Here is a 25,991-nt window from a genome sequence, read left to right as displayed (position 1 = left end):
TTGGGACACATTCAAATGGGTTGCTTGCACCACATCTGCAACTTGCCACTGTGAGGAGCCACTTGCTCCGCCGTTGTCAACCTGGTTCCCCCTAGAAGATTTGGGCTGCATCTCTCACCATCCCTATCCATTGATCATGCTGGCTGGGGCTGATGGGAGTTGTGGTCAAAAAAATTATCCAGAGGGCACCAGGTTGTTAACCACTGACTTACTAAGCTACATAAGGCATGAAATGCATATTTGCATCTAACATAACAGGGTTTTTTTAAAAAATTGCAAATGCACCAGTGGGGAATTTAACCCTTTCCTCCTCTCCTGCTGTCCTGAAAAAATACTTCTACTTCTGCATTTTATGTTGTGCCCCTCTTAGGGATTGATTCCCCCCCCCCTTTGGATTCCATAGCAAGCAACTGCTGCCCTGGCCACAACATTTACTGCTTCACAGAAGAGTATTTAAAACTCACAGCTCTTCCTCTCCACTGGAAAAGGACATGGGGAGCTGTGTTCAGCATACCGTATTTTTTGCTCTATAAGACTCACTTTTTCCCTCCTAAAAAGTAAGGGGAAATGTGTGTGCGTCTTATGGAGCGAATGCAGGCTGCGCAGCTATCCCAGAAGCCAGAACAGCAAGAGGGATTGCTGCTTTCACTGCGCAGCGATCCCTCTTGATGTTCTGGCTTCTGAGATTCAGAATACCGGTATTTTTTTTCTTGTTTTCCTCCTCCAAAAACTAGGCGCGTCTTGTGGTCTGGTGCGTCTTATAGAGTGAAATATACGGTATTTTGAGTTAACTAAAGCCATAGGACGGGGCCTTACATCCATACCAAAAACTTCCAAAGCCAGACAAAAAACCCCACACTGCTTCCTGATACTTAGACACCCCAGAAGTCTCTACTCACTTTGCTCCAGTTGAGCATTGTTTGGAAGACTGACTTAGCTTATCCTTGTTAAGAATACTAGCAGCACCTTAAGTGGTTTTCAGATGATTACTAAATCGCATGCAAGAGAATGGACAGCCATAGAGAAAGCTCAGTCCCCAAATCTGCCTTTCAACCTGGTGCCCTCCCATCAGCACCAGCTGATTAGAGATAATAGGAGTTGAAGTTCAAAACAGCTGGAGGGCACAAAGTTGGGGAAGGCTGCTTTAAATCTTTGGACTCACAGCTGTCCATGGAGGTGCAGGTTAATTCTGTGTCCAGGGCAGCTGTCTACCAGCTCCATCTGGTACGCAGCCTGAGACCCTACCTGCCTGCAGACTGTCTTGCCAGAGTGGTGCATGCTCTAGTTATCTCCTGCTTGGACTACTGCAATGCGCTCTACGTGGGGCTACCTTTGAAGGTGACTCGGAAACTTCAATTAATCCAGAATGTGGCAGTTAGACTGGTGACTGGGAGTGGCCGCCGAGACCATAGAACACCGGTCCTGAAAGATATTCATTGGCTCCCAGTATGTTTCCAAGCACAATTCAAAGTATTAGTGCTGACCTTTAAAGCCCTAAACGGCCTCAGCCCAGTATACCTGAAGGAGCTTCTCCACCCCCATTGTTCAGCCTGGACACTGAGGTCCAGTGAGAGCCTTCTGGCGGTTCCCTCACTGCGAGAAGTGAGGTTACAAGGAACCAGACAGAGGACTTTTTGGTAGTGGCACCTGCCCTATGGAATGCCCTCCCAGCAGATGTCAAGTCAATAAGCAACTATTTTACTTTTAAAAGACAACTGAAGGTGGCCCTGTTTAGGGAAGTTTTTAATGTTTGATGCTGTACCGCCTCTCCCCATATGATCTGACCTGGACTCTGTGATCATCATCTGAGAACTTTCTCCATATGCCTCCTCTGCAAGAGGCCCAGAGGGTAGCAACACGAGACTGGGCCTTTTTTGTGATGGCTCCCTGTTTCTCTAATGCTCTCCCCAGGAAGGCTTGCCTGGCACCTTTGATACATACCTTTAGGTACCATAACTTTCCTCTATAACCAGGCCTTTGGCTGATTAAACATTCTATGGCCTTTTAAATGTATTTGTGGGAGGGGAGTCATTGATTTGATTTTGATTTTTTGTTACATATTTTGTGTCTCTTTTTATATTGTAAATCACCCTGTGATCTTTGGATGAAGGGCAGTATACAAATTCACTAAATAATAATAATAACAATTAGTAGGCCACAATGTAACACTCTTGTTGTGTGGTGAGACATAGTTTTTCTTGTCAGGGGGTAATTTTAGCTTCTGTGAAGGTTCTGAAGAGATTGGAAATGGAGTGGAGAGATGATTTCTCTCAAAACCCAGTCCTCACTTGGCTTGACAAAATGAAAACCGCCTGTGATCCAAAGGACCAATTATTCCATTGTTGTATTTATATAATTATTTTTTGCATATTACAGTATTGCAAATCCGGATTGTGTTAATGCCTGTGTTTGCAAATGGACTTGATTCATGGTACTCTTCTTGAACTTCCCATAACTTTGTCAGTGTGTTGGGTTGCCCTGGCTGTGTTATAGTTAGCTGCTAATGTTCGCTAGTACCATGAGCGTGTGAGGTTAAAAAAAATCAAAAAAACAAACTTCTGGTAGCCTATCAAATGTACTATGCTGTGAAGCTGAGACATGTTTGTTTTCGTTTCAAAAAGCTGTTAACAGAATTGTAAAATCCTGCTGCTGGAAGAGACTCAAAAGACATTAAATACCTCCCTTAAAGTAAGATCCTCCCACTGTAGAATTGGAGTCTAGACTAAGGCCCAGGGATGGAGACTGAAGTTCAAGCAAAGATGTTCCAAGGCGATAAATACTCTTGGAATTGAGTTTTAACTCATCAATAGTCTCAAAAGCTGCCAACTACAAATGAGTCCAGAGACAGGCGGGTCTCCCAATATAGAAAGGGGTGGCTATAAAATTAGGCAGGGTGTGAAGAAAGCAGATAGAGAGAAGCTTTACTCCCTCATCCAAAAGTGACTGGCTGGAGCCTCAAGGAGAACAAAGGGAAGTATTTCTCCATACAATCCATACTTAATTCATGGAATTCACTGCTGCAAGATGTCACAATGGCCACTAGCTGAAGATGACTTCAGATAAATTGATAACAGGATGTTGATCAATGACTACTGATCACAATGGTTATGTGCAGCTTCTAGGTTGGGGCAATAGCAGTAGGGGGCTGTTGGCTTCATGTCCCTTTTGTGGTGTTTATACACTTCTGAAATGAATGCCTTGCAGTGCTGCAAATGTGTGCTCAATCCCAGTCCCTGGTCGTGCTTGAGAGCAGTTTTCTCCAAGCTGGTGACCCCCAGGGCAGTGCTGGCTGGGGCTGATAGAAGTTTTGCTCCAAAATATCTGTGGGGCGCCAGGTTGGCCTTCATCCCAAGCTCCCTGGTTAGGGGGCATGGCTGGGTTCCCCCTTCCCTTTGGGTAATTCTGCCCTTTAATTATTCTTTATTTTCATATCTTTGCTTTGTGTGAGTCTACAGGCCTGGACTCATGTTAGGAGCATCACTTTAGCTGGTCCATAATATTTAACTGGGGAAATAATTTATTCCTGCTCTGAAATAAGGTGATCATTTAAGGAGAGAGTCCTGTTTGATGATATATTTTTTATAATGCCATTATTATATTGTCAGGTTTATATTTTATCCCTTTCCTAAAATGGGATTTGCCTTTTTCAGGGCTGGCATATCCTGGATCAATGTTTAATTGAGCTATTCACTATGCCCCCAAGATTTACTTGTTTGTTTATTTAAAAGCATTTATATACCACTTCATATTTCAAAAAACTAACTGATCCAGTTCCTGGCCAGTCACTGCCATCTCAGGCTGCCCAAAGTTAGGATTTTTTGACTCAATGTGCTGAGTTTACATTGAGTTGTATTTGGCATGTTCATGCCACCTTGGACAGATATTTTTGGAGCTCTTCACAATCTCTTCCTCTTATCTCATGTTCAGGGGTTTTTGATGAGGGACATTTATCAAAAGCTTTTTGAAACCCCAAGAGCACAATGCGTCCACAATCCAGAGCATGACGCAATCCAGTGCCTGACCCAAGCCTCCTTTACTGAGCTTCTGCGAGAGAGAGAAAAGTTCATACCATCTAATGCCCAGAGGAAAGATAGAAGAGAAAGCATTTCTAGAACACAGTGGCCCATAACGACGCAAGAATTTCCAAATTCTCTAGAAAGAAAGATGCTTGATTCCTTTGGGAGAGGGATACTTACAGAATATCTGTATTCCTTTTGTGCAGAGATTTGCTTCTGTAGAAGTTCTGTAGAACTCAGAAGCACTTGATTGAACAAAAAAGAATAAGCCCTTTAAAATAAGTCCTTTAAAATCTTTCTATCTCTTCACGGGAATCAGTTAAGAGATCCATCCCCACAATTGTTCTTGGGACAGCTTGCCAGAATTTTACACTGTTTAGGAAATGAATTTTTTATCTCCAGTCTGAATTTATAAATGTTCTCTTCCCATTAGTATATTAATCCTTAACCGTATTAATGTCTTTGGTATTTTTCTAGAAGAAAAGTCCTGGCTGGAGCAGGTGTAGCTCTCTTTCTACCCCTGCTTATAATTTTTAACAGCTAATTTACAGGTCTGGCATAACTAGTGCAGCAAATTAGCTCCTCATACCTCACCTATGGGACGCGGGTGGCGCTGTGGGTTAAGCCACAGAGCCTAGGACTTGCTGATCAGAGGGTCAGCGGTTCGAATCCCTGCAACGAGGTGAGCTCCCGTTGCTTGGTCCCTGCTCCTGCCAACCTAGCAATTCGAAAGTACGTCAAAGTGAAAGTAGATAAATAGGTACCACTCCGGCGGGAAGGTAAATGGTGTTTCCGTGCGCTGCTCTGGTTCGCCAGAAGAGGCTTAGTCATGCTGGCCACATGACCCGGATGCTGTACGCCGGCTCCCTCGGCCAATAAAGCAAGATGAGCGCCGCAACCCCAGAGTCGGTCACAACTGGACCTAATGGTCATGGGTCCCTTTACCTTTACCTCACCTATAATCTTTTGATTGTCCACTCTGGCTTCTTTAATCCAGATAGAATACAGGAATACAAAAATTGAGAAGCAGGATCAGAGACTTCTATAAGAACAGAAAGCATATGACAGGAATAGAGATCCAGCAGGCTTTGGAAAACACAGCTTACTCTTGGGTTCATATATACAAGTCTTACATTTTATCTCCCAAACAAACATCACAACCCAGGCAACCCGGTCTTTAACTCCCCTGGAAAATATAATTTATTCTGCTGATCCATTGGGCAAGGGTATCATTTCTTTAATTTACAGCTCATTAACCAATTTTTCTTACAAACCTTTAAATGCTCTCAATCTCCACTGGGAGAGAGATTTGAATGATACTCTAAACGAGCCTTCCTGGAACAGAATCTGGCAGAAATTCCCTTTTCAATTTTATTCAGCTAAACTTAGGGGAAACGCACAAGAGCTAACTCATAGATGGTATTTGCATCCTGTACTACTCAATAAAATCAATTGCACTCTCCCAACAACTGGCTGGAGAAACTTAAAATGTAATTTCATTTTTCCACATGTGGTGGACTTGTCAAAAACTTTGTATATTTTGGGATAACTTTTTTTGTGAAATGAGTATGAAAACTAAACAACAGGTACAGCTCGACCTCAGCGTTGCTTTATTATCTATATTTGAAGATTATGAAGAATTATCATCTAAAAAGCTTATATTACAGTTAATAACAGCTGCTTGCTTGATGTTGCCAGTAACTTGAATGTTATCTGAAATGTGGCTGAATCAAATCTGGGGCGTGGCACTGTTGGACAAACTGACTGGAAAACTAGGTGAACAAGGAATAAACAAATCAAGAGATGCTTTCCAAAACACATGGTTCAACTTTATTTCGTATGTTTGTACAAAAGAGCATGGCTATCGACCACCAGTGACTCGCAGCAAGCTATGGACAGATGCACATCTTTTAGCATATTGGGCCATGAGTCAACAGTGTGATGCAGCAGCAAACAAAGCAATGCTATTCTAGGCTGCATCAACAAAAGTATAGTGTCCAGATTGAGGGAAGTTATAGTACCGCTCTATTCTGCCTTGGTCAGACCACACCTGAAATACTGTGTCCAGTTCTGGGCACCAGAAGGATGTTGACAAGCTGGAACTTGTGCAAGATGATCCAGGGTCTGGAAACCAAGCCATATGAGGAACGGTTGAAGGAGATGGGCATGTTTAGCCTGCAGAAGAGGAGACTTGAGAGGAGATATGATAACCATCGTCAAATATCTTAAGGGCTGTCACGTGGAAGATGGAGCAAGCTTGTTTTCTCCTGCTTTGGAGGGCAGGACTCAAAACAACAGTGGTTTTAAGTTACAAGAAAAGTTATTCCAACTAAACACCAGGAAGAACTTTCTGACAGGGGAATGGACTCCCTCAGGAGGTGGTGGACTCTCCTTCCTTGGACGTTTTTAGCAGAGGTTGGACAGCCATCTGTCATGGATGCTTTAGTTAATATTCCTTCATCGCAGGGGGTTGGACTAGATCAGGCTTCCTGAACCTTGGCCCTCCAGATGTTTTTGGCCTACAACTCCCATGATCCCTAGCAGGACCAGTGGTCAGGGATGATGGGAATTGTAGTCTCAAAACATCTGGAGGGCCAAGGCTGAGGAAGCCTGGACTAGATGACCCTTGGGTCCCTTCCAGCCCTATGATTCTAGTAGGATGACTTTCAAACTGTAGTTTTTCTATGTAATATGAATCTGTTCTTCCATGCGGGGTGTGGGGAGAGTTGATTGGATGTTGTTCTGTATAATACCAGTAAAAGATAAATACACCATTTTTTTTTAAGTGCAGGGTGTGGCATTGCCAAATTGCAAAATGCAGCCAAGTATATACATAACCCTCTGGAAGGCTTACAAGCCAAGGGCATGAGGACAACAGCAATCCTGTGTATCTGGAGTTCAGAGGTCCATTGCCCCCTGAAGATGAATGTTTCATGTAGCATCTTTGGTTGACAGGAATGGCTTCCCTGAGTGAAGCTGGTGTTGGGTAGGTAGACAGAGCTTCAGGTGGGTGGAGCCAAAAGGAGGTTATGGCGGGAGTGACTTTTCTGTGGTTCTCCATTCCATTCCCAGATAGCTCAGTTGGTTAGAGCATGGTGCTGATAACACCAAGGCTGCAGGTTCGGTCCCTGTATGGGTCATATCCCTGCATTGCAGGGGGTTGGACTAAATGATCCCCAGGATCCCTTCCAACTCTATGATTCTATTATTCCCCCTCCCCTAATTTTTCCACGAGGGAGCACTCAGCATTCTGTGGCCACTGGGCATGCTCAGTCCTAATAGTGTTGGGTTTGGGTTTACCCACCAACCTTAGGGTTTCCTCCCTTTCTTAAGTTTATCTTTGTACTTCTGCAAATGCTGGCATTCCCCAAGCCTCCTGACCCCTCCCTCTTTCCTGCAGGCATTGTCAATTTCGACTCCTTAAGGGTTTGCCCCTTAAAGAATGAGTTTGCTGTTAGTTATATATGATTATAATAAATCACACTGTTACTTTTCTTCAGGCAGGGCCTTCAGGCTCTTACATCACTTGTGCCAGAATTCTGCACCTGAAGCATGATCCTGTTTTTTTAAATTTTAGATTATTTTAAATGTGTTACTCGAGAAGGTGTTTTCAAAAGCATCGTGCAGTCTGGGACCACTCTAGTTAAAATTTAAAAACAAAACAGAATGGGAGGTGAAAACCCAAGGGCGCTCAGGTGATCTTTTACATATGGCCTGTTGGCACTTCAAATTTGCAGTCCATTGAATTATTTTCCAAGGGCTGAAAAAGGGTTTGTCTGTGTGTCTCCCTTTCAATGACTTGGGTTTTGCCCTGAGAAATTGTAGTGTGCATTTTAAACATTTGAAGGCAAGGCGGCCGGTGGAGGGGAGGCCTTTTAATCATCCTGACAACATCTTGTTGGTCTTGGCTTAAGCCTGAGCCCAGTTTCAGTGAACAAGCAAGCAAATAGTTATGGACCTGCCATAAGCTGCACCGTCAAGGGCTTGCTAAGCTCTTTTGAGTGCCACTGAAGTACCTTTTTAAAAGAGCCTTGTCTACTGAATCAGGAAGTAATTTATCCCTTCTCAGCTTTGAGTTCAGCGGCAAGTGAATTAGTGATACTCTGTTGACTTACAGAAACCAGACCAGTATGTGCCTGGAGAAGACCAAGATGGCGGTCCCTTTTAGATACAGTGCAATCGCATCATATGCTGAGGTTATACATGCATATGCGAAAATCACACATAGCCAACATTTTCTTATTTTCTGGCCTGCTACTTGTTGGCAAATGGGGGAGACCTTCTGCAGTGTCTCTACGGCCTTTCCCCGCTCCTCCATGTGTGAGTGGTTGAGCGACTGGGGGAGGAAGAGAGATGGAGGTGGAAGGGAGACAGGTAGAGACAGATGCAGGCAGAAGAAAAAGGCTGAAATTGATTCGGAATGGCACTGAAGCCAAATGTGTATAGTTTAATTTCTGCAAGTTAAATGTGTGTGTGATGCGACTTGGCTGTACCAGTGGTGAGAGGAAAGGGGCTAGAAAGCCACAGCTCAAGGAAGTCTACTTAATTTTCCTTGGATTTCACAGTTTTCCAGTGCGTTAATCTCTGGTCTGGCCATGTCCCTTGAGTAGTGTCCTAGCATTGTAATTATTCCCTTACACATCCTTATCCCAAGACCCATCAACTTTTCAGGGTCAACCACCATGTTTTTATGACACATTAGTCTTCCTCGAGTTATAAGCAGCCATTGTTTTTTAATAATGTGCATGTGTGCATTGAGGAGATTTCACCCCTCCCATACCCAAGAATCTCCTGATGATCTCCTGATGGTCTCTGCTGACTCTCCAGAGAGGAGGAGGCGGGTCCTGCCTATCTACTTATTCTGCCCAGCAACATATCTATCAGTGTGTGTGTGTGAGTGAGAGTCAGTCAGTCAGTGTATCGGAGAAAGTGAGAGTGTTAGAGATTCTAGAGATAAGATTGCTGCTAAGTGCAGCTGCAGACTCTCAGTGTAGCATTGATTTATGCTTAGAATACTCAGCTCTGTATATAGTTTTGTATCATAGTTGTAGTTACAGAATAAAAGGAAGATATTCTACAGAGCTGCTCTCCGAGTGGTTTATACTCTGCAAGACTCTGCAAAACTCTGCTGCGCAACGACTGTATTATTGAGACAGTGAATCCGGTGCTCTCAGTTCTGAGCTGTGAGTCCACAGCACTGTGACCATTTCCTGTGAGAAGGAGGTCTCTGGCGGTGCTTCCCAGCTCGCCTAGCCCAGTCGGGGTTGAGGTACATGAGTCCAGTTGGCGCACTGGCTCTAGGGCGATGCTGACATGCATATTGGGAGTATGATTAATAAACTGGATAGCAGCAGTCAAAGGAGTAGTATAGAAAGCAGCAGAGACCATTGTGGTTTGAGGAGAGGAAAAAGAGAAATCGGCTTGCGAGAGTCTGACCTGGGCTGAAAGCCCATCTGTTGAGGGGAGAAATGTCTGCCCGTAGGTGGCAAGTTCCTCCCACGTTGCCTGCAAAAAAAAAAAAAAAAAAAAAAGAGGGTTGGAGGAGAAGCCAAGGCTTGCAACTTCCAGTGTAACACAGATCATTGCTGATTACTCTCTAGGTACGATATTGCAACTCACTGGATGAAGAAGAGAAGAGAGAACTCAAACTCTTCAGCAATCAGAGGAAAAGGGAGAACCTGGGCAGAGGCAATGTCCGACCCTTTCCAGTCACCATGACTGGCGCCATTTGTGAGCAGGTAGGTCTATCTTCACAACATGTTTGCGGCCAGATGAACCTTGGATTCACAGAGCAGTTTTCCCAAGTTGTGGCATTATGTTACTGTGGCACACATACAGCACAATCTTGTAAATTGTGTTTCTTGCAGAGGGTTATTGGGTTGTTTTTGTTTTGATTATGTATTTTGTGTTTTTATATTGTGATTTTATCTTGTGAACCACCCTGGGACCTGCAGGTATAGGGCAGTATACAAATTTAACAACTAATAATGCTTTTTGTCGCAATGTTTAGCTTTGGGTTATGAGAGGTCAAAACAAGAGATGCTGGCAAGTCAGGAGACAAATTTGTTCTTTGCTTTGACCTTACAAAGGAAGTTTAGCACGAATTCTTATTAATTAAACTATTCTCAGGGTCAGAGAATTTACTTGTGTGGATTTCTTTGCGGGGGAGGGTTCCCCCCACATAACCCCCAGGGGAAATTGCATCTAGCTGTGCATTGCTAGACCATAAAACCATAAGCAAAACAAACTTGCTCACAGCCAGAATTGAGGGAACCTAGAAAAGCATGCCTTCCCTCATGTCTGAAATACTTTGGACAAAACCTCCGCCTGGTTCTCCCTTGCAGACATGAAGAAGACTGGGGGAAAATGGCAGTATGTTATTATTTTGCATGTTGAAATTTCTAAAAGATTCTTTAAAAATCAGAACACAACACACTCCCACTGTTTCTCTCCATATTTTTTTCAATATGGGAAGCCCTCCCAACATGTTGATCACACGAAAGGGAACCCGGGAACAAGTAGAAAGAAGTGTGCTATCCTGTGAAGTTCCTATGCATTATCAAAGCAGCCCAGCTCTCTTGCTTCCCTTCCTCTCTCTCTGATGGAAGACAGAACAGGCAGAAAGAGAAGCAGAATCTGGTGCTCTGGCTGTTGTTTGCTTGGTCCAAGCCCCATCCATATATGGACGGGGTTTGGAGTGTACAAGCATTGTGATTGGGAGCTGTGATGGCGCTCATGCTCATGTGTAGAGCGCATCATTTTCATTTGAACCCCAGGGAGCCCCAGTTTGACAAAGGACCCGGGTTGTGAATAACCAGAGGAGTGACATGCATGACGTATCATTTTGTAGAACCTCGTATTCTCTCCAATGCTGCCATGAGACCAGGCTGCCCTCGAGTGTCGTAAGTGCAGGTTCCTCCTTAATGTCTTTGCAGTGTGGAGGCCAAATCAATGGAGGAGACATAGCCGTCTTTGCATCGAGGGCAGGTCATGGAGTTTGCTGGCACCCGCCATGCTTTATATGCAGTGTCTGCAACGAGCTGCTGGTAGATCTCATCTATTTCTATCAAGATGGGAAGATTTATTGTGGCCGGCACCACGCGGAATGCCTCAAGCCTCGGTGTGCGGCATGTGATGAGGTAAGGCCAGCCAAACATCTCTCCTCCCGTTAATCATGATGAATGGTTGCAAGTTTCCAAAGCCCTCTTTGCCAGCCTATCTTTGCATCTACATCTTGCAGTTCTACAAGCAAGGAAAGATGTGAAATATCTCCAGACTGGTTCACATGGTAGCCTCTGTAGCGGCTTCTCTTTGCAACGGCCAGCACAAGCATGCGTGAATGTAGATCCCCACACCTAGCCCAATGCCCCTGCCAAGCCCAGAACTGCTGGCCATTCATCCACAGTTTATCCTTTTTCAGGGTGGGGAGGAAATCTGCACTTGCCTTCATCGAAACAGATTTGCACTGTGTACAACAGTGTACATGATAAATTGTGTGTGCTTTCTCCTCCACCCCTTTAACGCCCAGTCTGCAGCTGAGAGGTGGAAGAGAGGGAAGCTGCAGCCTGTTTCAGTAGGCCAGGGACAGGATCGTAGTGAAATCAAACTGTCAAACTTCATGGCAGCTTTAGGGTTTTGAACACGGCTTGTTGATTTCGAACCACAGTACAGTATTAATCATGCAACGCTGCGCCTCATTAGTTTGCCGAAATCAGAAGATTCTCCAGCTCCCTGGTAGTCGAGGTATCGGAGCCCAAACCACAGTCAAGGTTTTGTGAAATCTGGCTTGTTTGCCCTTGTTGCATGTACAGAAGAAATATCAATATAAATGTAAGAGAATAATAAAAAAATAACTAACCCAATGCTTCCCACTTCCTGGCCCCCATTTACAGAAAATGGAATAGGAGTCGTCTTACACTATTCCACACAAACCCCTGTACCATGTACGTCCCATTTTCTCTACATCCATTTTTATTTTTTTTTATTTTTTTGCTGCAGTAGAAAATTAGGATTCAAAAAAAGGCGTAGACGTAAGAGTCTTGAAGCAGCGAAGCCGTTAAAAAGCAAGTTCGGATCACAGGACAAGTTAATATTTATTTACTTGTCTATCGGTCTCCTCATGCGTTGAGCGTCTAGGCAAGTGGCCTCTGCAACAGGTCGCAAGAAAAATGAGCGAAGATTTGCTTTCTAGGCCCTAACACGTTTGCTTGATTTCCCACCACAGATTATCTTTGCCGACGAGTGCACGGAGGCTGAGGGAAGGCACTGGCACATGAAGCACTTTTGCTGTTTTGAATGTGAAACGGTGCTGGGCGGGCAGCGGTACATCATGAAGGAAGGACGGCCATATTGCTGCAACTGTTTCGAATCCTTATACGCCGAGTATTGCGATACCTGCGCCCAGCACATTGGTAAGGGAGCCATTTCAAAATCTCCATCCCTAGCTGCCAAATTTGGGGGTGGGGTGGGGGTCGGGAGTGGGAACGATAACCCAGCAACCTTTGATGTGGGTTTGTAGACATTATTTATTTCGTTTTTGTTTTTTAAGGCACAAACACGATATGGCGTGTCGATACACCCGTTGCGTTATTGTTTTAAGGTGAAGCGCGCCCCTAGGCGAGCAGTTGAAATGGCTTTGTTTTGGAAGTACATGACAGGCCCTGGCATCTGTTTCTGTCAGCCGTCCAAGAAACCACTTGGCAGGTGTAGGCGTCTAGCTTTGGGCCCGGAGTCTACAAGGCAGTGTTACTGCTGGCGGGGAAGAAAAGGAAAATCTCTAGCGCCAATGCCAGCTCCGGATGGGGCTCCTGATTTCATCAGTTAAAAGAAGTAGTCCTCAGCCCTGGGGGGGGGGGGAGGGAAGATCAAGGAATATCTGTGGGGCTTGTTGTTGTTGTTGTTGTTGTTGTTTTAAAAAACACTTTACTTTTCTATGCTAAGGAAGGAGACATTGTGCCCGTGAGGCATGGTAGCAAGCAACTCCGCTCTCAAAAGTGCTTTTAACGAGATTGCACAGCTATTCAGAAAAACAGCTCTGAAGCTCTCTCAGGATGCCTGGAGTAATTTTATACGTTTGAATATGTTGGGAAATCTCACTCTGAATGCTTTAAAAAACAACAACCCATAGAGCCGTGTTCTAAAATATTACAATGTAATATCTCCCGTCAAGCTCAATTAAAGAAGCGAAGGCGTCTGAAAGTGCTAAAATCCAGCCCTCCTCAGTCTTAAATCCAGGTCATGAAAGCCAAATGAAGAATACTAGCTGAGGGCTTATCAACACTTAGCTGTTGCCCGGCTCTTCCCAGGCATAGGTCTGCACTGTCCCGGTCTGTTTCTGACTGCTCTTTTTTTTGGGGGGGGGGGTTCCTGCTGAAGAACTACCCATATGTGAGCAGCTTTATTTGAGGTGGAAACTCTGTTGGTTGCTGGAGAGCCTTGTCTTTTAGTTGCATGGAATGCATGGCATCTGCATGTCAGTTAGCGCTGCAGCTAGTAATCATGCAAACAGGTGTGAGCAAAGGGCGGGGGGGGGATTGTGGCCGCTGATGTAACAAAGCCAGTGGAATCTGGCATGTACAGGTAGTGTTGTGGTGCTTTTCTCCTTCCGTAGCTGCTATAAGGGAGAGTCGTGGGGGTGGATTTCTCATGAGTAGAAAGTCACAGGTGGACCAAAGCAGGTTATTTTTTAAAAGAATATGTATTTTTAAAAATCCATTGTACCAAATCATAGAAATCAAAACCCATCCAAAAGAGTAACCAAATATGATTCCAACATAAAACATAAAACCTTTAATGATGATGATGATTTTATTTGTTCCCCACCCATCTGCCTGGTTTGCCCCAGCCGCTCTGGGCGGCCTCCAAGATATATAAAAATATAATAAAACATTACACATTAAAAAGCTTTCCTATACAAGGCTGCTTTCGTATGTCTTCTAAAGGTTATATAGCACTCATTTCCTTGACATCTGATTCAAAACAAATAATAGATAATTCCCCCACTAATACATTTCAGTTCTTTTTAGCATTGTGTCTTAATGGCTGTAACTTGCCTTGGGACTTTAGGGTGAAGGGTGGGTTCTTAACAACAACAACAACAACAACAACAGCTATACGAAATCCAAAGTATCAGAAATGAGAACAATCTCCTTTATAATTCTACAATTAAGATGACACATGAACAGTTGGCTTGCCATCAGAGTCCCTGAGCAGTTCCAAAATTAAATACCCTTTCTCAGGAATATGAGCACACACTGTAGTTTAAAAAAACACCACCACCAAAGCAAAACTCATTTTAAATGGGGAGACCCATCTGTAGCTAATGTTCTTCTTTTGAAGCTTATATATCCTGGAATTTAAGAGAGGACAAGTCTTAACAAGAAGACAGTATCTGAACTGGCACATTACCTATTCTTAATTTCCTGTTTTTTCCATACAGTTCCTTGAATCAGTTTTTCAGTGCATTAACACACATTTTAACAAGAATGTATCTCAGATGCTTATTTGGATTTTAATCCAAATTTAAATTATCCTTGGCTTGGTCTTCTGAGAACTCAAGGAAAGTACTGAACCAATATTCTGTAAAGGACAGTATTATTATTAGTAGCATTATTAGTTGTATTATTATTGCAGTGGTATCTCAGGTTACAAACACCTCAGGTTACAAACACTTCGGGTTACAGACTCCGCTAACCCAGAAGTAGTACCTCGGGTTAAGAACTTTACCTCAGGATGAGAACAGAAATTGTGCGGCAGCAGCGGGAGGCCCCATTAGCTAAAGTGGTACCTCAGGTTAAGAACGGTTTCAGGTTAAGAACGGACCTCCGGAACGAATTAAGTTCGTAACCAGAGGTACAACTGTATTATTAATTTATACCCTGCCTTTTCCATTGATGAGACTCAAGGCAGCTTGCAGATATAAACAAGAACACCTAAAAACATAGAAAAATCAATAATCATAGAATTAAAACTATTTTATACATATATAAAATCTGGGTTTTTTTAACGGAGGTAATTAAATAGTGGATCAACTAAAAGAAAGATACTATTAAAATTACAAGTTGTTGTTTTTTTTAAGTCTTGATTGGGTGCTGAAAACTTAATAAAGAAGGTGTCAGGCAGACTTCTCCAGGGAGGATGTTCCATAAATGGGGCATTTCCACTGAATTACCCTCTCCCCAGTTGCCACCTGCCTCACTTTTGTTTGGGTTTATGAAGAAGAACTTCGTTTTCAGGCAACCTCATATGGGGTCAACAAGTGCCAGCTCTTTGCAAAGACTACCAAGGCAGTTTTAGGAGCAAATGGGATATTTTCACATCAAAATTCTGTTACTTGAACCATTACACTGCACTTGCTCTCCTACAAAGAGAGCTCAGTGAGTGCCGCATTCCCTTGTTCTGAGATGTTAGGGCACGCTATGCTACACTGCGTCATACTTTAAAGAAAAATTCTACATTTTACTTAATTGCAGAAGGGGCTTCTTTTAGTCAGATGTACTGACTCCGTGACTACGGAGATGCATGAATATGATCAGTAACGTTCTGTTCTCGAAAGACGTTCTTAGTTCCAAAAGCTACTTTGCTGTATGTAGGTAGGTGTTACTAAGGTAACAGCTTGTCACCTCCCCCAGTGTATCCTTTGATGAACTCGGCTGCAAAATAAAGGTATGTATAGGGATCCAAATTATCAAATAGATGCAGTTTTGATATGAAAAGCTGGCATGCTATAGGCATGCTGCAGGCAATCTGCAGCAGCTGTTGGGGGTTTTAAAGATACTCAACTTAATTTTTTAAGATAATCAAATTATTGCACAAGGAACTCTTTTTTCATGTAGTGGCACGATTGCTCATATCAAAAAATTGGAAAGGACCTCTACATATCGTACAATGGAAACAGGAAATGTGGACAATTGCTTTATCTGACAAACCTAACCAAAGGAGAACATGCCCTGAATGATGCAACTGATAGGGATGATTTTGCTCAAATATGGCATCCCTTTACAAAGTATTCAAACAAACCCCCTGATGTCTGGCACTTACCAATAATGCATAATGCATATAGATTTATGGGGAAATCTGCTGTATTAGTCTTCTGTTCTGGGAAAGGGGCAGGAGGAGGAAAACCAATTGTTTTGATAATGTTATGTTTATATCTTAATAATAATATTAATAAGGGGGAAAGCAATTATGTGGGGATACACTTGAATGTATTGTGGAGCCTTCCCCTCCAAATGTTTCTGGATTATAGCTCCCATCTTCACTGCCTTTTGGGCACATTGGCTGGGAATGATGGGACATCAAGAGAGCACATGTTGACCTCCCCTGGTGTAGAACTTCCATCTCTTAGCCTCAGTGAGCTTCTCGTGAGCATTGGCCCCAATAGAAGGGACAACCCAGTGGAACTGATCCCTGTATCTTCTGCCTTTGGTGTGATAACCAGCCCCCTTAAAAAAATTCAGCAGACAGCCTTGCGCATTGTTAGGAAGAGTGAAAATGGATCTAGCGCTCTCCATCCTGCCTATCAGATTTGACAGACATTTCGCTGGTGGGTTGTAAATTAAAGATGATCTTTCCGTAAAGGCTGTGGGGAGGACTTCAGCGAATTACTCGCTTAGAATGTGAGCCCCATTCTTCCCAGGAAATTCAAACCTCAGTAAACTGCATTTCAGGTAAGTAGATTTGCAAGTTCGGGTGCAGGAATGTTCTGTTTCCGTTTTCCAAGTGTGAGTAATTTTCTTCGTAAGGTGTATGTTATTATTTATGTACTTAAGAATCTCAGTTCTTTGCTTCTCTTGATTCAGCTTTTTAAATATGTTGCTACCTGCCCTCAGCCTTTGGGATGATGCAGATGAGAAACTGAATTAAAATGGATCACGCAGTCAGCGCCATAATAATTGCTGGATGCAGCCCTCAGCCAATTTAATCTGATCTCCAGCAGCCCCACCAAATTTAAATCCAGTTGTGGCAGCAAGTGTGAAAATGTGATGTTTAAGAGTTGTAGGATCATAAACACCCACACATATTGGTTGTATGCCCTTTGGATCAAGGGGTTTGGGCTGCTTTGCTCCTTCCAGGAGCTGATCTAAGTCATGGTTTGTCTCTGCATGTTGCTGAGACCTAGGTTCATGGGTTAGCTCTCTCAGATAACTCATAAACCATACGGCAGAGGTTGCTTACAGCTCATGATTAGTCTGGAGAGAGCCAACCATTAGTCTGGGAGCAAAGCTGCCATAACTTCCTCTCCTGCAGCCTCTCTTGTGTGTTCACTCTCTAAGCCAGCCTTTCTCAACCTGTGGGTCCCCAGATGTTGTTGAACTACAACTCCCATCACCCCTAGCTAGCAAGGCCGCAGCTCAGGGATGATGGGAGTTGTAGCCCAACAACATCTGGGAACCTACAGGCTGAGAACTGCTGCTCTAAGCCATGGTTTCGCATAGTGTGATGCACAAACCAGGCCTCTGAAAACAAAAGCACATTTTTAAAACAGTAACAACTGGGCACACCCTGAATTCTAGCCTCTGAACCACCTACACAATATTACACATGGCTGAAGACCCTTTTTCACGGGTGGTATGCAGTATTATTTTACGCCACGATAGAATGTCCTGCACTGGCTTCTGAAGGAGTGTGTAAGCAAAGCAAGGAGTCTTGTGGCACCTTAAAGACTAATAAATTTATTATGGCACGCACATTCATGAACTAGAATCCCTTAAGCTGACCATAAGTTTCTTTCTTTTAAGAAATAAGTGTAGAGTGGTACCTTGGGTTAAGTACTTAATTCGTTCTGGAGGTCCATTCTTAACCTGAAACTGTTCTTAACCTGAAGCACCACTTTAGCTAATGGGGCCTCCTGCTGCCTCTGTGCTGCTAGAGCACGATTTCTGTTCTCATTCTGAGGTAAAGTTCTTAACCTGAAGCACTATTTCTGGGTTAGCAGAGTCTGTAACCTGAAGCGTATGTAACCTGAGGTACTACTGTACTACTATAATCTGATATGGTTTCACACTGCTTCAACTCAAGACTTGCTCAGCAACATTTAGTGTTCTGATTGGCACAGTAGTTATACAGTGGATAGCGAGGAAGCGAAGCACAGGTATTATTTAGTAAGGGAAGCAAGAAAACCTTGGTGTAGCTGCAACCTGGGCCTGATCATGTGATTTAAAGGCCAAAAGGGTGCTATATTATAAAAGCATAATTGGCCCATAATATATTGTCTTACTTATCCGTTGAAAATGTTACCAGCTGCTGCCTGTGAAAGTGTATGATGCACTGAGAGTTCTTGAGCGTGCAGTAAAGTCAAGATGCATCTGTTTCCCACTGAGGGATTTGACTTCTAGAGGATTAGAGGAAGGGGCAAAAAATCGAGAAGAGCAGCTGTGGTGCATTGTGTGTGTGCACGCTTAAAAAAACCAAAATCTCACGCAAATGCAAAAATAGGGAGCAAGAGACAAATGCCTGAAAACCATTCCTGGAAAAAAGGAATAGTTGGAGCATGTATTCGCCATGCACTTATATGATGCCACGACATTGTGTGAAAAGGGTGTGTGCGTCCATAACTTCAGTGTGTTCTGCTCTACTGTAGTAAATGAATTGCTTCCCCAATTGGGAATGGCTCAGAAGGGGAATGATCGTGGAAGTGGGGCTTCAGCAAGAACAGTAGCGGGACTGTGGGAACCTTATTTATGCCAGGTCAAACTCTTTGCCCATCTAGCCTAGTATGACTGGCAGCTACTCCCCAGGCTCCCCAGTACCTGCAGTTAGAGATGGGGAAAACTCTCTGCCTGACACCCTGGAGAGCTGCCACTTGTGAGTGTAGACCATACTGAGCTTCTTAGAGACAAAGTGTGATATACCTGTAATTAAATAAATAGGAGTATCAAAGTACAGTGGTACCTCTTCTTAAGTACTTAATTCGTTCCGGAGGTCCATTCTTAACCTGAAACTGTTCTTAACCTGAAGCACCACTTTAGCTAATGGGGCCTCCTGCTGCTGCCGCGCCGCCGGAGCACAATTTCTGTCCTCATCCTGAAGCAAAGTTCTTAACCCGAGGTACTATTTCTGGGTTAGCAGAGTCTGTAACCTGAAGCATATGTAACCCGAGGTACCACTGTAATGCTAAAAATAATCCAGTAAAGTACCGTATTTTTTGCTCTATAAGACTCACTTTTTCCCTCCTAAAAAGTAAGGGGAAATGTGTCTTTGTGTTATGGAGCGAATGCAGGCTGTGCAGCTATCCCAGAAGCCAGAACAGCAACAGGGATTGCTGCTTTCACTGTGCAGCGATCCCTCTTGCTGTTCTGGCTTCTGAGATTCAGAATATTTTTTTTCTTGTTTTCCTCCTCCAAAAACTAGGTGCGTCTTGTGGTCTGGTGCGTCTTATAGAGCGAAAAATACTGTATATTGAGTTTGAGTTCTGTTAGTGCAATTTCACTCGTTTTTCCAAATTACACCTTGAGCAGCCCACTCTCCACAGCTATAGATTCTGTTTAGAATTAGCACGCCAGCTGCACCCTCCCTTTCCCTAAGGAATATGTGCATGTGCCAAGGCGGCATTCAGCAGCTTTGGCAGGAGTGTAAGGTATCACTGGGATGTGGCTTTGCCCAGTGCAAGGTATCAGTGGAGAAGCTGAAGGCTACATTCTGTGTGGCTCAATATAGCATGGTGAGCCAGCATGGCAAAACGCTACGGGATCTCTCTGTATACTTGCATCTTTATAAGCTTTACTTCTAAGACCAGAAGAACTGTGCAATGGTAGATTAGATCACAATGTACCATTATCTCTTAAAGTTTATGCAGCTAGTGTGTTAATGCTTGTCTCATGCCATGAGACAATACAGTGGTACCTCATGTTACAAATGCTGCAGGTTACGCGTTCCGCTAACCTGGAAGTAGATGCCCCTTGTTGCGACCTTTGCCCCAGGATGCGAGCGGAAGTCGCGCTCTGGTGGCAGCGGGAGGCGCCATTAGAGAAAGCGCGCCTCATGTTGCAAGCAGTTTCCTGTTACGAACGGACCTCCGGAACAGATTAAATATGTAACACGAGGTACCACTGTAGACACTTCATGCTGAACTGAGTGGGAAAGGAGTTTTCTTTACTGGGAACTCTGGAAAAGGCTGGCTACTGGAAAGTGGGAAAACTCTGGTGTTCTGCTGGCAAGACTCTGCTGGAGCTGTGTATACTCTGCCCAAAGTGTGGTATAGTATCAACAATAGATGGTGGACCCAAATCTTAACAGGTTATGGGCCAACTGACTTCTACAAGTCATAACTAGTTAAACCGGAATGGCTACAATTCAAACTCATTATATACGATATACTTTACTGGATTGTGGTTGTTGTTTTTTTAGGATTACTCCAATCTCATTTGTTTTATTATAGGAAATGTATGTCATGCATTTTCTCTAAGAAGCTCAGAAAAATCTTACCTTTCTCTCTAGGCTGCCCTTCCATTTTGTAGAATCATAGAACTGTAGAGTGGTAAGGGACCGCAGGGGTTATCTAATACAACCCCTTGCAATGCAAAAAAATCACAACTAAAGCATCCCTGAGAGATGGCCACCCAGCCTTTGCTTAAAAAGATCTGATGTGTGCCTGTGAAATGTTCTGATTGGTTAGATAAAGGAATTCATATACTGTATTTGCCTTGGAGGAGGGCCTAAGTGGTAGAGCACCTGTTTTTCATGCAGCATGTCCCGGGTTCAATCCTTAACATCTCTAGGTAGGCCTGGGAAAGACTTCCCGCCTGAAACCCTGGAGAGCAGCTGCCAGTCAATGTAGGCTATACTTAGCTAGATGAACTGTTGGACTGACTCAATAGAAGGCTCCTAAAAAATAGATATCCAAGCCAGGCTGGCCCTATCATTAGGCAGAGTGAGGTGACTGCCTCAGGTGGCAAATGCTGGGAGGGGAGCAGATCTGAAGTAACATTTGAAGTAAATTTGAGGGGAGGGGAAACTGCCACACTAGGCAGTTCTAACATGCGTAAAAGGAAAGACGCCGCCTCATCCTTCACCTCATAGAAGATAAATGTCTTGGGCACACTCTACGTAGCCATGGAAGCAACTACATAGTATGGTTGTGTGCTTAGCCTTGGTATAGATCACTCCCTGCCCTCCATTGTCAACATCTTTCTGATCCATTTCTGTTCTGGAAGTTTGAGCCATGCCACTTTGCCTTTTAAAAAGCAACAACAAACCTACCCCATGGATTAGAAGAAAGAGAGCCATAAATAGACGGTTTGAAGCCAGCTTTTTATTTCTGAACACAGAGTAAAAACTCGCCACGGTGCTAATTCGTCTGTGCTAAATATGGCGGTGGTGATCTGTGCTAATTCCATTGGCAGCTGGTCTGACCTGTGACGGGTAAGCTTTGGGACCCTTTGCTGGGAACAGTGTTTCTCATTGTTAAGACCACAATGCATTTAATTCTTCCGGTAATCCCCAGGGGGAGTTAAGCGTATGAGCAAGGCACACTTTGTCCTCCGCACACTCCGCCCCGCTGTTTCATGATGGAAGGTTGGTGACAAAGGAAGGCAAACTGGGCAACTTGGGGTCATTCCTATTTTCCTTCCTCCTATGGAACAGAAGACTAGGCTAGAGAAAATGGGATTACTATTAATTTTTCTTTTGATCTGGAGCACAACGGAGACCTGAGCAGCTATACCTAGAGATGAGTTTAATATTTTATTGCCTATCCCAAGCAGATTTCAGCAAACAGTGTGAAGATCGTGGTGTACTATTTGTGATCCTCTATCACAGTCTCAGGTTCCAGGTTGGTATCATGGCTAGCGTGTTGAACTTCGACTACCCCGCTTCCCCACCAGAGTTCAGGAGCCTTAATGTCACATCCAGTTGGTCCTAATTGTTCTCTAGATTAGTCGATGCTCACCATATTTCTCTCCTTTTTTCCAAAGGCATTGATCAGGGTCAGATGACGTACGACGGCCAGCACTGGCATGCCACGGAGACCTGCTTTTGCTGTGCACAGTGCAAGAAGTCTCTGCTTGGACGACCGTTCCTGCCGAAGCAAGGGCAGATTTTCTGTTCCAGGGCGTGCAGCATGGGTGACGACCCCAACGGCTCGGATTCATCAGACTCCGCCTTCCAGAGCGCCAGAGCCAAAGAGTCGCGGCGTAGCGCCAAGATCGGCAAGAACAGGAACAAGGGAGAAGAGGGCGCCCCCAGCCAGGGCAGCAGCCAGCTGCAGGTGACCTCCAGCAGGCTGTCTACAGATGTGGACCCCCTCTCCTTGCAGATGGACTTGCTGAGCTTGTCCAGCCAAACGCCCAGCCTCAACAGGGACCACATCTGGAGGAGCAGAGACGAAGCCTACCACTATGGGAATAAAATGGAGCAAAGTCAGTCGCAAAGCCCTCTGCAGCTCCTCAGCCAGTGTAACATCAGGACTTCCTACAACCCAGGGCAGAGCCCAAGCAGCCAGCAGGAGCTGTGGGGCAAACATTTCAGCAACCCAAAGAGGAGCTCCTCCCTGGCCATGAAGGGACACGGCGGCAGCTTCATCCAAGAATGCCGGGAAGATTATTACTCAGGAAGGCTACGCTCGCAGGAGAGTTACAGTGACATGTCCAACCAGAGCTTCGGCGACACCAGGGGGAGTTACAAGGTCTCCAAGTACAACCAGGAGGAAGACAGCAGTCGATCTGCACAGCAGTGCCGGACCAGGCATCCCATCAACGCACTGAAGTTCACCGAGGAACTGGCGCCCACAGAACAAACGCCACGGGGTTCGATGGAGTCCCTCGCTCTTTCCAATGCCACAGGTAGGGGTGCTGTTTTAGAGCATGGTGCTTTTGCTGTGACATTACGGTGGGAAATTCAGGTAAATGATGTTTGCCCAGTATTTTTCTATTGGTCTTATTGCTTCAATGGGCGATCCTGCCCTAGGTTGGGGTGATGTCATTGTGTTGAGTATGTATTGCTGCAAAAATGGAGGGCTGTGAAGATTTAGGTGTACTTGGTTTGGACCTTAGCAAGCGCTGGATTGAACATTCTGCGGGAATAGGTGCCAGGCTGAACAAATAACTTTTTTGCAGAAGAATCACATGGAAGGTCCCTTTTGGGGAGATTACCCTGCCCTTGTTGTTGCAGACCTGTTTTGTATCTCCAGCTGCTAGAGAGCAACATGCAAGTTTTGCTTTCAGGAAATGGTACCTGTTTGTTCTGATGCCATTAGAGCAGGGATGGGGAACATGCAGGGGTGGGGAATATGTGACCACCCCACCCCGGATGTTGGTGGACTCACAACTCACATCAGCCCCAGTCAACATGGACAATGGTTCAGAGATGGTGAGATTTGCAGTCCAGCGGCATGGGAAGGGACACAGTTTCCCCACTTGAGACTTAAGGTCTCAGGATGGAAGACCTGGCGATTAACTACCAACATGAATCTCCTTCCTCCTCCGTGCTTGTTTGTTCCTGGCTGTGTTGCTTAAGGGGTGAGAAGCAGGCATTTCTCCTGATATTCTGGTACACCCATTGAGAGGGCATCATCTCCCAGTGAGATTGAGCTGGGAACAGAAAGATATACAGTGGTGCCTCGCAAGACGAAAATAATTTGTTCCGCGAGTCTTTTCGTCTTGCAATGTTTTTCGTCTTGCGAAGCACAGTCCGTCGCAACTGCGCCTCTTCAAGCGGCTTTAAGAAAAAAGTGCAAGACGTTTTCGTCTTGTGAAGCAAGCCCATAGGGAAATTCGTCTAGCGAAGCAACGCAAAACCGAAAAACCCTTTCGTCTAGCGAGTTTTTCGTCTTGCGAGGCATTCATCTTGCGGGGCACCACTGTACGTAGGTAGGTAGATGAGAGAGAGAGAGAGAGAGAGAGAGAGAGAGAGAGAGAGAGAGAGAGAGGCGCAGATGCAGCCTGCCTGGAATGAGAAGCAAAATGGCATTGCAGTGTGTATGGCAGCACATGTCAGGTGCGGCAGTGGAGCGAGGAGGAGAATCCAGCCTCTGTCTCTCAGTGAATCCTCAAGGAGGAGGGATGTCTGTGGTCTTGATAGCATGGCTCAGCAAAGGGGGCTTCTTCTCAAATGTGGTGTGGGCTTTCATAGCTGCTGAGGCCAATTCCAAGCTTCATCCTCTTATTCGGATGGAATGTCTGTTTGGCAATCATCACATTTTTTTTGCAAGCTTATTATTATTATTATTATTATTATTATTATTATTATTATTATTATTATTATTATTACTGTTCACCTTGGGTCTACCTCATGCAGAGTTTGCAGTGTGCCACGGTCTCATGCGGCCCTCCTCTCTCTCACAGGCTAGTTTACTAACATGTTTTGTCACACACACGCAGGCACATGCTGTTTTCTCTCTCACACAGCACTCTATCTTGATCTTCAGGGATGGAGAGGAGGAAATGCTGGCTCTTGAGCTTCAGCCATGTTTCTCCCTCCCCTCTCCACAGTGAGATGAAGAGGGAGAAACGTACTTGGAGAAAAACAAATCCTTCACACTGAAGACATGAAGGGGTAAAAGCTTCTACTGATCTTCAGGAGAGATCCAGACATGACGTTTCTCTTCCCTTCCAGCTATCCTGATGCTGAGTTGTGGAAGAGGAAACTCTTGCCTCTTGATCTCCATTGAAGATTCCCCCTCTCCTCCAGCGATCTTCAATTTAGGTTTAAATAATCACCCTAAACTCTCCTTTCCCTCTTTCCAACACTCTTGCTTTTCATCCTTTTCCATGTTTAAATCGTCTCTCTTCCCTTCAATAATAATAATATAATAATAATAGTTTATTATTTATACCCCGCCCATCTGGCTGAGTTTCCCCAGCCACTCTGGGAGGCTCGCAATCAAGTGTTAAAAACAGTACAGCTTTAAATATTAAAAACTTCCCTGAACAGGGCTGCCTTAAGATGTCTTTTAAAGAGAGGATAGCTGCTTATTTCCTTCACATCTGAAGGGAGGGAGTTCCACAGGGCGGGCGCCACTACCGAGAAGGCCCTCTGCCTGGTTCCCTGTAACCTCACTTCTCGCAATGAGGGAACCGCCAGAAGGCCCTCGGCGCTGGATCTCAGTGTCCGGGCTGAACGATGGGGGTGGAGACGCTCCTTCAGGTATACAGGACCGAGGCCGTTTAGGGCTTTAAATCACTTTCTACGTTTAAATCTTGTTCTGTACATTCCTGAGTTCATGTAGGACTTCAACAATCCGGTTTAATCTGCTGTTTTCAGTGCTCAGGATACTTAGAAAAAGGGCTTGACATTTAAAGATTGGCCTCTTGCTGTGGCCACCCCAGGTTGACTGTGGTCTCAGCTGTGATGCTGCTTCTGATGCAGCAGCAGAGAAGATACTCAGAGGTAACAGGAGAGGAAGCCAGCTGCTCCTGCTGAAATGCTGTTAATGAGGAACTAGAACTCGGAATTCAAGCCAAATGGATTTTGAGGGACTGCTCCAAGGAAACTACAGTGGTACCTCGGCTTAAGTACTTAATTCGTTCCGGAGGTCTGTACTTAACCTGAAACTGTTCTTAACCTGAAGCACCACTTTAGCTAATGGGGCCTCTTGCTGCCGCCACACCACCAGAGCATGATTTCTGTTCTCATCCTGAAGCAAAGTTCTTAACCTGAAGCACTATTTCTGGGTTAGCAGAGTCTGTAACCTGAAGCGTATGTAACCTGAAGCGTATGTAACCCGAGGTACCACTGTACTCAGAATGCATCAAAGTGGGAGATGCTAGGAAAACCACAGTGGGTAAAAAAAAATGTTTAAAATCAAAACACATTGCCACCTTGTATATTTGGTCAGGAGCTAGCTTCCTTTGGAGAGTTGGCAACTTGTGCTACTCTTAAAAGCACTGTTAAGGAGTTACCAGGATTTCTTTTCCATTTGCAATCCACCTGCATTAACTAAGTGACTTTTCTAAGACACAGTAGACTTCATTTTTAATTGAGTAGGGTGTTCAGTCATAAAGCAATTCTCACTCCTGCAGGTACCATCTACAGTCAGTT

General features: G+C 44.5%; 2 protein-coding genes across 3 annotated transcripts in view; one reads left to right on the top strand and one right to left on the bottom strand.

Annotated features, from left to right (window-relative positions):
• LOC308581639 (uncharacterized protein C3orf49) overlaps nucleotides 1-25,991 on the bottom strand; it is a 239,089-nt gene that overhangs the window by 8,298 nt on the left and 204,800 nt on the right. The gene's annotated exons all lie outside the window — the stretch shown is intronic.
• The window catches only part of PRICKLE2 (prickle planar cell polarity protein 2), a 252,106-nt gene that overhangs the window by 199,419 nt on the left and 26,696 nt on the right, over nucleotides 1-25,991 (top strand). For both annotated transcript variants that reach the window (XM_081184051.1, XM_081184052.1), the window contains 4 exons: nucleotides 9,617-9,754; nucleotides 10,952-11,155; nucleotides 12,241-12,427; nucleotides 21,929-22,795. In XM_081184051.1, the coding sequence (XP_081040177.1) occupies nucleotides 9,617-9,754; nucleotides 10,952-11,155; nucleotides 12,241-12,427; nucleotides 21,929-22,795 (1,396 nt within the window). The remainder of the gene's footprint in view (nucleotides 1-9,616; nucleotides 9,755-10,951; nucleotides 11,156-12,240; nucleotides 12,428-21,928; nucleotides 22,796-25,991) is intronic.

The sequence above is a fragment of the Podarcis bocagei genome, assembly GCF_964188305.1.
Source record: "Podarcis bocagei genome assembly, chromosome: 2".
NCBI classification, from domain to species: domain Eukaryota; kingdom Metazoa; phylum Chordata; class Lepidosauria; order Squamata; family Lacertidae; genus Podarcis; species Podarcis bocagei.
Note: the sequence above shows the minus strand (reverse complement) of the source record. Positions and strands in the feature narration are given on the sequence as shown.